General features: G+C 36.3%; 1 protein-coding gene across 2 annotated transcripts in view; it reads right to left on the bottom strand.

The window, feature by feature from the left end:
* ANKRD28 (ankyrin repeat domain 28) overlaps positions 1-16,623 on the bottom strand; it is a 127,046-nt gene that overhangs the window by 53,726 nt on the left and 56,697 nt on the right. For both annotated transcript variants that reach the window (XM_072854036.1, XM_072854035.1), the window contains exon 3: positions 5,505-5,583. In XM_072854036.1, coding sequence (XP_072710137.1) covers positions 5,505-5,583 — 79 coding nt within the window. The remainder of the gene's footprint in view (positions 1-5,504; positions 5,584-16,623) is intronic.

Below are 16,623 nucleotides of genomic sequence, written 5' to 3'. Positions count from 1 at the left end.
TTCCTAAGGGCTAGTATTAGCTTCAGAAGTTTTTCCTTTTTAAATGATCCACTTTTTATCTAGAGAAGATGACCATGGAAGTACTTAAAGTGGCAAGCAGAAATTCTCAGACTACACTGGAGAATGAACAGATGGAGAAGAAATCTCTTCCTTAGATAGAAAAATATGTGAGAACATTCAGGACGAGATACAGAAAACGTTTGTAAAGTAAAAGAAGATCTGAGACATGAATTGAAGAAATCATTAACAGAAATCTAGGGTAATTTCCTATTGAAAACTTGGATACTTGGAAAATTATTTTTATTGCTGCAAGAATAATTAATAAGACGTTATTGAAAGAAAGCTTCTTCCTATTTATAAGCTAAATGCATAGTAGAGGATCTATAGAATAGTGAAAAAAAAATCCGAGGGACAGGACTGGAATATCTTTTGATCAGCTACAATGATGCTTCAACAACAGTTTTTATTTTTCTTGTTAAAAAAACCCCACCAAAACCAACCAACCAACCAAACAAAACAACAACCACATCACCAAAACCAAACAACACATGGAGATACACTGGCCACAAAAGAGAGGAAAACCACAATCAAGTCAAAGCCATCCTCCAGAACTTTGCTGCCTTGTCAATATAAGAAGTCAACTTCTTTTCAGAACTGCAGTTTCTGCCGCACCTCAGCCACCACCTCCTCGAGCTTCAGAGAGCAACACAAGGTTCTCGGACTCCTCGAGCTAATAAACGCTTCTACCTTTTCATAAGTCAGCTTCATTTTCCCTCTCAAAGAGGGTCAGAGCTACTTTCTTCACAGCAACTGACTGTTACTGCTGCCAGAGGGAAGTTAAGACAGCTCAAAAAAGAAAACAGCGGCCAACATCATTGTCAAAAGAAGAGGAAGCGGCTGAAAGATACAGCCAGTGCAAAAGGAGCCCCTGTGAAACGCCTTCAGCATGTGGGTACATCTGCAATCCAAACAAAGGGAGCATCATGTGGCTGATCTTTGGCAGCGATAGCCTTTCAACAGCTGAGCTGTGTGACTGTCATTGCATGGACTTTTAATCCTTGCATAGCTTCACAATTAGATGAAAGAAACGCAGGTAGAGTGGAGTAATGTTGGAAGATCTTTACTATCCTCCAAAATCTGTTATTACTGTAACGGTAGTTTTCCAGTGTCAGCACGATTCTTACATTTTCCAGCTGACCCAAAGGAAAGCACAACAAAAACTTGTGGGCTGCAAAACCTTAATGAGATTGAGTTTGACCACACACTCGTGTACACTGAGCTCCATGCAGTGAAAATCTTGGGTTAAACAAACAGAAATGTGTTGTGTTAGTATTTAAGTATCAATGCAATATAGTAACTAAATCTATTCAAAAGAAAACAACAGATAATTCAGATGTTTATTTTCATGAATTACGTTGATTTCAGTGAAAGCAGTAATAATCTGCAAGGTATTTTAAAGAAAACACATGAAAAAAGTTACTAATCAAAAGAACACATTCTGGGATCACACTAATCTACCTTGCTCCTCACATGTCACTTGCCTGCAGAATAGATTCTGATGGCATTAAAAAAAAGTGTAGGACAAACAGAAAGAATGATTTTTTTATAAAGCAAGAAACCTCCCCAGAACAGTTCACATGCAGGACTTAACTGAAAGAAGGGTTTGATTTTTTTTTTTTAATCAGGACTTCTTGGAAAGAAGAAAAAGTTGGACATTCAGTTAATTAAAGTCTTAATTATTTAACTTTTCTACTCAGTGGTTTGCTATCAATTATTTACACAATTAAAGTCAGTGCAATTATGCAAAGTAGACAAATGTATTTGTACACCAGGATGCAGAGTAGTACATACATGATAAAAATACAACTGATGATGGGTGTTACAACTCTTCACAGAGTAATACAAAAAAGAAAATGCTTCTAAAATTATGATTCTCAAGTGACTAAAATATAAACTTTTGTTCCATCATTCTGTATGCTATAAACAACCATCTTTATGCCTTTTTTATTTACTGTTCACCTCCTTACCTAATAAATTTAGGAATGCTAATTGCTTATCTAGCTACAATCTAACAGGGAGAGATGATTTGAATATTTAGACTTCCACCGACCACAGTGGTATGACAACTTGCTGCCAAGACGTTCACATCCTCAGGGGACAAGTGAAGCATTGTCTCAAGATAAAAAAACAAAAGGCAACCTAAATGTCCAGCCCCAAACTGGAGTCACTGAAGCAATTTCCTTTGCTGGTCAGAGTCTGTATCCAAACCATCACCTTCAGGTCCCTTGCCCAGGTGAAAGACTACAATAGGAGAGGTCACAGAGCAACCCTGATGTTTGGTGGGAAAATATCTCAAGAATTCAAAAACTAAGTAAGTATGCTTGTAAGACTGAAAACTTATTCCACAAAAGTCTGCAAATAGGCTGAATCGGTTATACCTTCAGCATGTGCAATATGGGTTGCTTAGGTCTATAGCAAAGTAATATAAAGATATTCTAACAGCAACATATGATCCAAAATGCATACTTGAAAGCAACACGGATCCCCTGGAGGAGGATGCAAAAGAAGTTCCCATCAAATTAAAAAACTACGTCTAGGTAACATATGATATGCACTTTAACTAAGAATAGAGAACTAAGAATAATGAGAAAGAATCAGTTAAGAGACACTGAGTAGTGGAAACATTTATACTGACTTCAGTAATTTTGAGGCCCAGTTTGAAGAAAGAATAAAAAAGTCAAAGTAAACAGTCTTTGTAAGATAGCTTGCACAGCAGGAAAACTGTAAAGTGGTTCCTAATAACATTCCAGAAAAACTACGTTAGAGGACATTACAAGTTGCAAAGCCAAGCTCTCACAAGGTGAGAAATGCTAGGATGAAAGAAGTCTACGCTACTTAATTCAATCCCTTGTGCAAATACATTACAATAGGTCAATTAAAGCCACATAGAAAATTTTTACATGCAAATCTACTGCACAGAGGAGATTGTTGTTCAGAAATGTTATTTATTCAACAAACCATTCTCTCATTGCTCAAAAAGAGGTCTTGCAACATGGCAAGTGTTCTTCAAACCTTGCTGTGTAACAGATGTCCTTTATTTGCTCCCTAATGCTCATCTGTTATAACAAACTGTAACATTATACATCTGTCTCAAAAGAGAGATTTGATTTCCAGCTGAAACACAATAGATGAATTTTCCATATCTTTATGAAATGGAGAGGATAAATACACTTAACCTCTGTTCCCCATCTTCCAATTAAGAGAGTTAAAAGAAAAATCTTGGCTTGTGCATTTTGAGACACCTAGACCTGATTTCTCAGAGAAGTAGCTGGTGCAGCACTTCAGATAAAGCTGTGAGTGCTCACACTTCACAAACCACAAAGATTTCAAATCCAGCATTCACAAATGAGGACGACTAAATTGGTGACTACTTTTTAAAGAGTCTGGTTTAAGCTGCTTGCCTAAAACCACAGCTTGCATGGAGGTAATATACAGATTAGTGCCCAAGTACAGCACAGCCTTTCAAACTGAACAGCCTTAACACGCAGACATCACTGTCTCATCCTGCAATGAATGCCCTTCTTCATTCACTTACAAATGCATCAATAACTGGCATCTGTGCCTCCTTCACTGTACCACCCCGATTCATTCCCAGCACAGCCCCTCCCTGTGAAATTCATAAGGCTGTGCTTCTACAGCAAGGCACAAACATGTAACTGAAGTCCACAACATAGCACATGAGCACAGCAAGGTTAGACTGATATTGCATATACATTCCACAGCTTTCGAAGCTTTTCATTTTGCAACTATTTCATGCGTTGTTTTGTGTAAGTAAATCTTGATTTTCATTAAATATATGTTATCTGAGACATATCAATGCCTCCCAGTCTTCCTGAAGAATCTGCAGACACAGCAGCACCCCACAACCTCTCCTCTACGCAACAGCTCAACTTTGAACTATTTGTACAGCTCTAATTCTTAGTTCTTCACTTCCCTCCTTTGTTCTCCCATTTTTCTTACACTTATCCCCAGGCCATGTGCCCAAATAGCATGACTAACCTTTCTTCCCCTACTGCCATCCCCCAATCAGGATCTTGTTTCATTGATATCTGAACTAGAATCTCACTCCTTCCATAAGCCCTTTGCCTGAGAGAGAGATATTTTCTTCAATCACAGTTCTGGTAACTGGACTCTCTTCACCCAAAACAGTCAGAAGCTTCACTCCCAAAGCAGCTGACTACAACTTTGCAAAGTTTATAACATGGTTAGTTGGTTTGGGTTTTTGTTTGGTTTTAATTACTGTGAAAACCCAAACAAAAAGAAATAACCTTGCCAAATCCAAGATCCCTTTTCAGAAGAAAGGGGGTCATTATCTATTTTCAAGATGCAACAGAACTTGTTTCTTTCCTTGATAGGGAAAACCTCCACCTTCTCAGCAACACAGCTGAACTCTTCTCAACAAGTTATTACTATAGAATATTTCCATGAGAAATATATAATATATACATAATGCTATTAATGATAAGTATACGTAATTATATATAGTGAGTACATATAATATATATAATGAGAAATTATATCTTGCTAAATTATAACAAACTAAATTGTGCCTGGCAATTTCAATTGAAAGTCTGGAAGTGACTCCTACAATCTTAAAAGTGACATTTCCTTAAAGCAAAATCTGTTATTAAGGTTGATGGGAGGTGTGTAGGGGGTGTGTGTGTGTGTGTGTAAATAGCCAGCTTTGCACAGGTAAGGTGTACCATTAAGCAGATTGAAGATTAAAGTAGTTACAAGTTTTAATCCTTCTATTTAACCTTAAAGCTCCATATCATGAATTCAGCCTCAAGCTACCTGATGGGTAGATTTGTCCAAGATCAAAGACAATCAATTTAGTATCTCAATCAAAGTTTTGCTTTCAGGTTTTTTGTTTAGTTTCTTGGTTTTATACCTTTTTTTTTCCTTCTCCTTAAAGACGTAAGTATACTGTTTTACAGAACTTGCACTTTGTCTTAGTACAAATAAACAGAAAAAAAGACAAGAGGTTTTAAAATTTTCAGCTGATCCTAATTATATTCTGTGCATTTAAGCCAAGAGCAAAGGATACTTAAAAATAATATAACCAACTCTGGATGCCATCTTCTATGTTCAACTTTAATTGTTTTTCTGAAGGCCATTTCAGAATCAAAGCAATGCTGCTAACATCTACCTATAACATATATACTATTACTTCTTTAAACTAGAGTTAAACTACCTAAAGCTGATCAAGCTACAAATAAAAATAGCTATAACTGAGAAAGCTTTCTACAAAGAAATATTTTAGAGCAGAACTACACAGTATTATAACACTGATAAGTCTGGAAACCAAAATTTCAGTACAAACATATTTAATTTCTAGTACATTAAATATCTCAATAAAAGCTACACAGACTAAGATGTACATTAATATTTCTTTGGATGTGCATAGAGTTATCTTTTTTTCCATTAACAGGAACAGAACATACCAGATAAAATAAGTAGTTCAATAATTTCTGCATCTCCCAGATAGGCAGCAGCATGTAAAGGGGTCCTTTTCTCATTATCCTGTGGCAAGAGGGGGGAAAAAAGGTTTTATTTAAAATAAAAAAGTATGTTTTATCATTCTGTATGAGTTATGAAAAAACACTGCATAAAAGTGCATCTTCCAAATATTGTACATTTTATATTTTAGAAAACATAATTACTCTAAAGACGTTAGTCACATTTACTAAGACAAGCATGCTTCTCCCTAAGGAACTCTTAATACCTACACAGTCAACTAGTGTTTTCCTGACATACACTGATTGATAGATGCTCTTCACATCTTTAGATTAACCCATCAGTTAGAAATCACCATTCACTTGTCTCCAGAGACAGGAACTTGAGGCTGTGCTACACAGTTAAAAACGGTGTGTCACCTTCATATGCAACCATTAGTAAGAAACATTTTCTTTGGACAGTTTAAAGTTAGTTTCAGCAGTTATTTTTTTAAATAGAAAACAGAAAAGCAGCTGGAGTGAGTAGGGGCAAAAATACTGAAATACAATTTAATCTGTTTTGTTTACTGTAAATAAGCAAAGAGAAGGTAGAGACGCAATTTATTTTGCAGAAAACACCCTGGAGGATGCAAGTAAGACCCAGCACTTTTGATTAGTTCAGGCTGATCTAAGGTCCTTTTGAAGGCACAAGTAAGAGAACTTACTTAGCAATACACAATATATACTGATGAAGATTCACTTTTGAAAGACTAGCACAAAATATTTCTCAACTCTTTCAGGATCAGTGCCAATTTCCCTGCACCAGTTTATAGCTTAAGCAAAAAAACAAGATCACTTTCACATCACAGTGAGTGATAAAAATGAACAAGAGCCAACCAGTTTGCTCCCTGAGGGAAGGCCGCTGAGAAATCAGAAAAGAGATGGATCATCAGTCAGCATCCTGGTTCTGGCCTAAGCTCTGCTTAGATGTCTAGATCTTTTTAGTAGAGTTTCAAATACACCAGGGGTGAGGGATGAAGATTATAAGCAGCAAGAGATTTTAAGTCGCAAGAAATTTCTATTAATTCAACTGTTGTGTCACAACTATGCTAAAAATTAACGTATGTTTTAATTGACATTTTATTGTGAAAAGCATTCCTCTCCCTTGCCAAAATAACCTTATTCAGTGAATCACTACTTGAGAGCTAGCAGCATACAAGAAGAAAATTAAACTCCATGGCAGGAGAGAACTGATAGCAAAACTAGAGCTGAGACCCAAGAAGTCACTTCTAAACCACAAAAGACAATTTCAGAACTTAGAACACTCAACTGCCCCCAAGACAACAGCAGCACACACACAATCCCCTGCCCCAAACAACCTACTCCCTGTTTAGTCCCTGCTCAGAAAAAGTCAAAGTTACAGTCACCATCTTATCTATGTTTCCTAACAGAATTTTTTGAATTACACACAAATAATTCCAAATTGAGCAGTGCAAGCTTGACACTGATGCACCCTGAATAAGGAATCAATCCTACTTACTTATCACTAACACCATATAATGCCCCACAGTACCAATTACTTGCCAGTATGTCAAAACTGCAGATTACATATTTATGACAAAAAAGACAGCCCCTGGCACCAAGGACTTGCCATCTAGGGGAAAAAAAAAAAACAACCAAAACCAAACCACAGACAGGAAAAAGTAATACACATATTAAAACTTGCTTCCTCAGCCCAAAGGCAATAAAGACCAGCCAGCAATGAAAATCAGTTTTCATTCCTCCAGTCTGGAGGAGCGGAGCTACTATAGCTAGCTAATTTTTTGCAACCTCATTTAAGTCTTTTTGATAATGCTAAAGAGCCTATAACCTACAGATTAAGGAAGACAGAAAAATGAGTACGATATTATACTGTCTGCAATTTCACTGTAGAATTAGAGAAAATAAGATGGGCATGAGTACATCCTTCTGTAGAGACAGTATTCACTCAGGAAGACAAGCAAAAACTGCATTCCCCACTTAAATGGCAGAACTGATTATTATCAAATTTTTCATCACATCTGTTGTGGTGTTGGTTGGTTTGTTTTTTTGTTTTTGTTGGGGTTTTTTTTAACATCTCAGTGACAGGAGTCATGCACATAACCAATCTGATATAACCAATCAGCAATCTTCCAATAAAATGGTGGAGAGAAGGGAGCTGTTTGTCTAGAAAAATGCTAATCACCAAACCCCAAATATGTTTTCCTGAAACATCCAAATTTCTGATAAATTCGAGCCACACTTCTCCAAAAATCCAACCTCTACTAATGGAAACTGTTGAGCATCCTGAAACCACCAAGATACAAACACGAAAGCAGCTCGAACACAAGCTACATTTCCACTCCAGCGCTCCTATGTTTTCAAGCTGTGTGTTTCCAGTCATGCAAATATTTCAGTTTTGCTGCTCTTAAGCTGACAGCTTGAAAATACTCAAAGCCCAACTCCCAGTTCTGCAGCAGGGAGTACAAACTGGGAGGGTATGTATGCAGGAGGCTGGTGGAGACCTCCCTGCTCTACAGCATCAGGGCAGCCCTGCTGGGACGTTCATGGCTTGTCACCTTCTGGGTCAACTCCAGAGCTTGGTATTTCAACAATCCCAAGCCCCAGGATGTCTATCAACCACAAGTATTCTGCATGCTGAGGGTGCTTTGACAGAAGCCCTGACTTTCCCCCCCCCCCTAGATTCACAGCTGGCACTTTTTGATGCTTCCAGACATTTTTTTTTTTTTTTAATTTAACTTCTCTGTGAGAAAGTTTTTGGTTTAGTATTTAAAAACCTGTTTTTCAGAACTTCTTACAAAAGCAGGAATGCTGCATTCAGCAAGCTCTCATCAGTATGCAGAAGTCTTTGCTTCCATTAAAAGAAAATTCTAATCTTGTTCCAACTGAAGTCTTACATTTTCTTGGTGAATTTTAATAAATGAAATCTGAGTAAAATTAAAGAGAATTTGGTATTTTAATTGCTACTAAAGTATTGCTATACAGATCAACTCCTTTTTATTAAAAAACAGTAATAATTTGATGAACAAATTTCATCTGCAAATACCGACTACTGCATATAAAGAGTTACAGTAAATAACACTAATCAAGATTTCAGTTTTAACAAGCAACTTTGGAACCAGACATCTTGCAGCACTGATATATATCATACTAACATAAACACTGGCCCTAGTGTTGTTCCTTTAATTTCATAATTGAAATGACACTAAAAGAAACATTTCAAGAGAGAAGGGGTTTTGTACATAAAAGTCACCATTACACAGAATGTAAAATCTAACACTGTTGGTACTATTTAATCCCAAATATCGCAGTATTACTTCAGTATTTGACAACACAGAAAAGCAAGTGTTGTGCCATCTTCATTTTCCAATTCAAAAATCTGCAAGGCAAATGGGGCTATTACAACTCTAAATAAGCTGTAATGTTAGTAAGGAAACACATCCCATTAATTGCATTAGGCAGGTTTTACATAGTTGAAAGAGAGTGTTGGTATTCCAGTAGAAACAACAAAGAAATTTATATTCCAAATAAGAAACTCCAAAGTTTAATTCCAGATATTTGTCAACGCTGTCAACAAACTAAAAAGCAGTAAAAGGGCTCAGTCCTTAAGGAATCAGTTTTCAGAATGACAGTTCTGTGTCACAAAAACCTCAACATCATATTTATATGCATCTTTGGATTGCATTACATGAAAAACATATAATCCTTCCATTCGCAGTACTTCCATTTACCAAGTTTCCCAAACATTTCATCTACACAGGAGTTTCTATAAGGATTATGACATGAGAAATGCATAGGAGAAGGCCTTATGGCCCTGTTAAAACCAAATTTGGAATAAAGTGAGAGGGATAGTGGTGCTACGAGCTTCTTCATAACTCCCCAAACCTAGAACAAGGGTAATACCACCTTTGTTTTGTTTTACCTAAAACACAGGCTTTAATTGTTTCGCTGGTTATTTCATGGATCCAAACGTCTACAATGGACAAATCTATGGCTAATTTAAACATGCAGCATTCAAATCCACCTCTTTTTAAAGTAGTAAGTATCCTTTGAGATATAACAATTTATTCCTGGTTTGGGTTCTATCTCAGCAATTGATTTAGAATAACTACATACAACTACAGAGAGTTTTAAGGAGCTAGATGCCTTAAAGGCAGATCTCTATTATCCTACACATATCCAGTAAGACTGCCGTAACCTGACTATGGCTTCCCCAAGAGTATAGCAGAATATAACTTCAATTTGCCCTTCAAACAGTTCAACATCTACTGATCCGAAATCTTTGAATTAAACTTTTTTTTTGGAGAAGCATGAATGCAACTTCCCCCTTCATAAAAACTGCTCTTTATCCTATCTGCTCTTCAAAACCAAGTTTTGCACTAACACTTTAAAATACTGTCATTATTTCGTGATCACACTTACAAAGTATCATTTAATAGGTGTTTTCTGCTGTATCACTTGTCAGCTGTCTGCTTCAACACCATCTGTTCCTGGCAGAAATCAACCCTAAATACACAATCATAAATCTTAAAAGAGTTTCAATTCCAACATACCCTGTAATATCTTTAATAAACATTCCTTGTAAGTGAAACTATTTTTAAATATAACACTTAGTATATGCTTCAGTTAGGTTAGAGAGATAGGACAATTCAATCAGCATGATTTGTAACTCCTGGGTTCACAGATAATGTATAAGAACATGATTACAAAATATTTCCAATTCTTTGATAGTGTCCAATACCACATAAGTCTCCCCCAGTGTGAAGTCCCCGTGTTACACTTGAGAGTCACTAGAATACCAATTTTTTTTTTTCTTTCAGATTTTGCTACGGTTTTTAGAATTATGATTTCATAAGGTAGAATAACTGTCTAATCTGAAGAAATTTTTTGTTCCTCCACACAAAAAAAGAACACATTTAAATATTTGGCTTTTACATTCCAACTTCAAACTTCAAAAAAGTTTAGTTCAGGTACATAATTCTGTAATTGAGGCCACTAACTCTTTGGAATTATGTCAAACCACAAACAAAGTGGTATCTTAAAAACACATAACAACTAGAACTGGAAAATTAGTTGTATTATTGTCAACTGAAAGTGGAAGGAAAAGATTAAATATTAGGTTTTCAAAACTTGTAAGACTGTGACAAATTAATTTTGTACCCCTACCTTGAGTGTAATTAATCTGCTGCTTCTTTGGATTTTTTTCCCCCCAGTATTTCTTAACTCAATTGTCAGAACTTTGCATTGTCAAAAAATTAACAAATTTCTAACTAATTTTGGCTAACATCATTTTTAGAAGCAGACCTCTATTTTCTCACCATATTTCAAATTTAAGATGCATCTCCAATATAGTGAGCAAGGCTAACAAGCTACAATAATGGTCTTCCACATGCTTAAAAACAGGAGGAAAGCATTCCATTAACCACAAAAATAACACATCACATAGCTAACCACAAAGTATCCTTTGAAGCCAGATGATAGATACATTGTAGTTGAAACGTCTAGATTTGTCATGCTGACTCCATTAATTTCTTGAACTAATGTTCATGCTACTATTTGCATAAACACTTGTACTGCATTTGAAAGAAACATTTTTTGAAAGCCTAGCATTAAACTTTCACTAATAAGACTTTATCACTACACATTACATTTCAGGACATGTCCTCTTCATGCCATCTATTAGGACAAAGCAAATCTAGACTTCCAAGCAATCACAAAAAACTGAGGAGGAATCTTTGCCCTCTTGCTCATTACGACAGTGGTAACTAATAACTCTAGAGACCTTGTCTTGTAGGAGAAAAGAGGCGTCTTTAGCAACAAGGGTCGCTTCAGCCGTAATCTGCCAAACCTCAGTGTTGTTTCTAGTTAAGATCTTCAGTACCAATTTAATAGTGCATGCTCTTTGACTTGATTCTAGATAATAATAATAAAAACTGTCACACTGTGGATTAAACCACTAAATCATTTACTTGTGAGTGCTACTGTAGCTTGTGGAGACCTTAAAAATGTAGATGGCAGTGGTAAGTATACAGTAGAAAATAAAAGGTAAGTTAGAACTACAAAGCAACCTGGAAAAAGGTCACAAGAGCACCATTTTAGGAAAGATCAATAGTTTATACAAACATATAAATGTCACTCTAAGCATGCACGTTCCTCGAGATCAAAAGCTCACAATTTTCTGAACTGCCACAAGACAAAAAAAAAAATCCCCATAACAAGGTAATTTTTAGGGCGTCTGCATTGACACACAAATCAACCAGCAAGCACAGTACCTTTAGGGCATTAGAAGAAAAGACTATTAGCTACATAAGGGCAAAGGAGACACTAACTCTCCTCTCCAAAATTTGATTTTCCAAATCAAAATAAAACACTCAGCAACTGCAAATGGACAAACCATAAAGTGGTTCAGATTTTGCATATGGGCATATTTCAGAAACAGGACAGAAGTTTAACTTGGGTCTGGGTGAATGGGCAAAAGAGGGAGGAACCCATGCTAGCTGAGTGGCATTAAAAACTCCAGAAATGGACAATCTGATCTATTCTGATTTCGTCACTAATGGCAGTGATAAAAAAGGCTAAGAAATTTGGCTATAAAAAACTTTCCAGCTATATCCACATTTCCACCATGAGAAATGAATGAACAAGAACAGCAGAATGAACATTGGTCAGGAAACCTCCCTCCCTGGGACAATAAGGTATCTGCCATGGTGAGAGTTTTAGGGGAAAAAAAATAAGTACCACAGACACATCCTAAACTGCAGTTTTAGAGTCTGTAACAATGGTGACCTACTCTAATGCACTTCATAACAGAACAGCTGTCCCTTCCTTTTCTGGCTATTGGAACATCCCAGGCAATCATGCTTCTTCCTAACACGAAACCTTAAGTGTATTTGAAGTATTACAGAAAAATAGCAGGTCAAACATTTGAGTTTTACCTTTACCTAAAGGAGAGCAGAATGACACTGCCTGTTGCATACCATTCCACATTACAGGGACACAAAGATAAATGGGAATTCCCACAAAGGAGGAGGCAGGGAAGAATTCACATTGCATGCCTTTGCTGTCTGGACATACTTTGCAATCCCAAAAGCATCTTTGTTTAACCTGATGCCTCTGGGCATTTTTAAAATGGAATTTCTGTGATTGAATTTGAAGTTCAAGTTCACAGAACAGCACTAAAATCCATGGAAAATAATTTACTTCCCATTCAGCTAATGATTATTTGGTTCTACTCAAATAACAAAAGTAAAACTGATAAAAAGCTCTATCCTCACTGAACCATTACACACAGTTCATACACAAAATAAAATCTTATAAATAAAAAGCACATTGAAAGTTTGATTCCTTTCTAAAATGCCTGAACAGTAAGAGCAATCTGGTGGGAATCATTAAAACTACTTTTGCACAGAAAAAACATCAAGCATTCCTATATATTATAGTGACATATTATATTGGAATATTCACTTATATTCAACCACCTCTTATTAAAAATTCTTTTTTAAAAACAAATAAGATAGCTCAGTTGTATCTTTCTAGTATTTTTGTTTTTCAGTAATACATGGAAATACCTTTAATAAAAACTGCACAAGTAATATCAAGAGTTCAAGTTACATGAGCAAACATCAGATGCCAGAGTGCTCTTGTCCAAAAGGCGACCTGGTCTTTAATACTGGCACTCAGTAGAACAACTTGACAGGAAGGCGATGGGAGAAAAGCTGCTGATTAACTTTTATTGAATCCCAAACTTTAATGTCCACAGCAACTTAGGGAAGTGTAATTTGAATGCAAGTTGGTACTACACTACAAAAAAGACTGGCAAAAAAGGAAACTGAAGTTCAGAACAATTCATATTGTTAAATAACACTATTCTGCACATCTTTTCATAAAATTAACTCTTCAAATGCTAGCTGTCTTACGTCACAAGCATTAGGCACAAAACACCATTTAGGTGTAACTGCTTGAAGTCCTGTCCACTTAAAACAGTGGCACCAAAAGAAAGACACACAAAAAGAAGTGAGTCACATTTAGGACGAAGAACAGCTATCGAGCTTCAACTCTACCTATGATTATGATTGCCGGACCCCACAGCCAGCTAAACTCTCCATCAGAGAACGAGAGTAAAAATTCCTCATTTAAAGATGTACACTCAAAAAACCCCAAGTTATTTTGATGTAGTTAAGATGTTTAAACAGACAGATTCAGTTCATGAGCATGCCTTGTTTTCAAGAAGGCCTTTTTGAGGTACTAAATTTTAAAAAATAAGCTGTTTTACTAAGAAAACAGACAAAATTTTGTAGAATACAGAGTGTTTCTTTTTTCATTTGGTTTCTGGAAGACCATTATTTTTGTCTGCCAATGACAAGAGAGAATGAAGTTAAATTTCCTACTTCTATTGGAAGTTATATTACTCCTAAAGGTAAAAAATTATCAATAACAACACATACGAGGACAAGAGCGCTTGAGGTATTCTGGCAGACATTGCATCCTTATTTCTCACAACTAAAGAGGTACACAGCAAGAAGACTTTTTGACTTCTAGTCAAGTATTTCAAGAGACGTATTTTGAAACAACCAAACATCTGTGTGTTTTTCCACTTCCAAGTAATTCACCTCAAAAACATCTCTCTCCAATTTTTGGTTTTTGGAAGTACTAAGTCAGGGTGCTTTTTGGAAACACACATCTTCTCATACCCTTTAACCTTCATGTTCCATGCAGGTTTTGTAATGTTGTTGTCACTGTTATAATTCCCACTGGTCAGGTTTTCAAACTCATGTACAGAACAAGAATTGCTTGTAAGGAAAGCTGAACCTAGGTCTCTATTCTATAAAAATGTCTACATAACTTCTTTTGCCCAAATTATAAAGGCTAGGATTCCTTGTGAGTGAACTCAAGCATCCATTTGGGTATTGGATAAGAATCTGAATAGCTGAGCAGGTTTTTTGAGTTGCTCCCTTTCACTGGAAGTTCCAACATCAAGAATTTGGTCCCATTTATCACTAATAAAGGCTACTGAATTCTTGCCCAATACATGGAACAAATAGAGCCATTCTCTACCCTTTGATAAGAGCAACTTGATCTCACAGTACAGCTGAGACATTTTGAATGTATTTTCCTTCCTTTAACTAGGAATTAAAACAGGGCAACTTTTAGGGCCAAGACTATTTGTTAATATACTAATCGTTGCGGGAGGGGGCAGCAAAACCCCCACCATTAAAATTAAAAAATACCCACCCACAAACCTCTATAGCATTCAAAACTATGCTATATTTGAAAAAACAGACACAATAATATCTCATTAAAAAATACTTTCCCTTGGCTTTACCATTCCCAAACACCAAGTATATGATTTGTAAATATTTACCTGGTACGTATGGTGGAAAAAACCCCTAGCTTTTAATTGGAATGCAGTTGCTGATAAGAAAAATGCTAAATAACTCTGAAATTATTTTTGAAAAAAATAAAGCAGTATGTGAAAACAATGGACTTTCCGTAATGAGAGTACAGTGATGTGGAGCACGTTACGTAACCCAGTCTGCACTCGCAGAGCGGGCTGAACAAGGGACGGATGGTGACTGCCTCATCTTACTCTGTCATCTATCTGTAATACTTGAGGACACAAGAAAGAAAATATGCCAAGAGAGAGAAAACAGTACAATGGAGGCTCTGTTTATGCTCCAGTGAAAGATCACACCACACTAGGTAAGGTATGCACATCTCAATCCCAGTTTAAATTCACCACATTACATTCAGGCCAATGACACTTTTGTTCAGAAAAGCTGAGGTTTCTGCCTTTTTCATTGCAAAGCCTAGTTCTAGAATGACAACCCTATATGTGTCTGATGTAAATCAGATATCCCTCTCATTGACTGCATTGTCTTGGTGACAGGAAAAGATGTAGTTTTCATGTTGTGTGTTTAATGTTAGCACCTCTTCTTGGAGCAAGCTATAACATTTTGATTGTGCACATTAAGTTAAATAGCTTTGTAAAGTCAAGTCAACTAGCTGCAATACGCAAAGGCCTTCTGTTAAGATATCCTTGCACTATTCTGAACACTTCAAAGAGGCATACAACACAATCTATGCTAATAAAGAGAGAAATTGTTAGACAAGAAAAATCCAACAGAAGATATCTACTCTGAAGAATGAAAATGAGAGTCAAAAAACCCCTCCACCCAACAGTAATTGTCTGCAACAGAAAACGAGAAGTCCCTACATTGATCACAAAAGAAACTCAACAGAAAGCCTCTCCTAATGAGGATCTAAACTCCTCACAAAATGCTGGTAACCTTAGGATCAAAGTATTTCATTTGCACTATTCCTTAGGCTAAGTGGATAGGGGATAAGCTTAGAAGATAACTGTCATTATAGGAAGAGCTAGCAGCGACTAAAGCAAGACATTTGCACTCCTTTGAGACAATAAGTCAGCATAATGTAATTTATTTATAAGTTACCATAATTACATATATACAGATGTATATAACTAGTATTTCATGCAAATAGAAACTGAAATGAAATTAATGATCATAAAATTTCATAAAAAGGATGGATGATTATAAAGTAGGACTTTAATAAAGACTGAAAAGAGAGCAGAACTCCACTGGTTTTGGAGAGGGAAAGGTACAGGCTGTTATCATAAGCCTGAGAAAATTCCCCTCAAACTTCATATTCCAGACAGACATTGTCTCTGAACTTTTGGGGCATACTCTTCAGCAAGGACTCAGAGATCCCTCATTGCAAAAGAAATTTCCAGTTCATTTGTCTTCAGACCTGACACCATTATGAGCCTTTCCAGGCCCTACAGCCACCTACCAACAGTCCACAAGAGCCCTCCTCCTTGGGCATTTATGGGATAGCCCTCTCTACAATATGTACCAAACTGATGAGAAACACTTTCTCTTCCCAGTTTTTTATATACATCCATCCTTTATTAGAGCAGATTTAAGGAACTTAAAGGTGTATCTACCTTGCGTAGAGCCTGAGTACAAAGACCAAACTGTACAAAGGAAATGATGGTGCATTAGATATTCCATAGTAGATATGTAAGATAGCTTTAACCACTTGCAAAGTGGAGAAAATTGTCTTGTTCAAA

Source organism: Ciconia boyciana, chromosome 2, assembly GCF_034638445.1.
Source record: "Ciconia boyciana chromosome 2, ASM3463844v1, whole genome shotgun sequence".
NCBI lineage: Eukaryota > Metazoa > Chordata > Aves > Ciconiiformes > Ciconiidae > Ciconia > Ciconia boyciana.
Note: the sequence above shows the minus strand (reverse complement) of the source record. Positions and strands in the feature narration are given on the sequence as shown.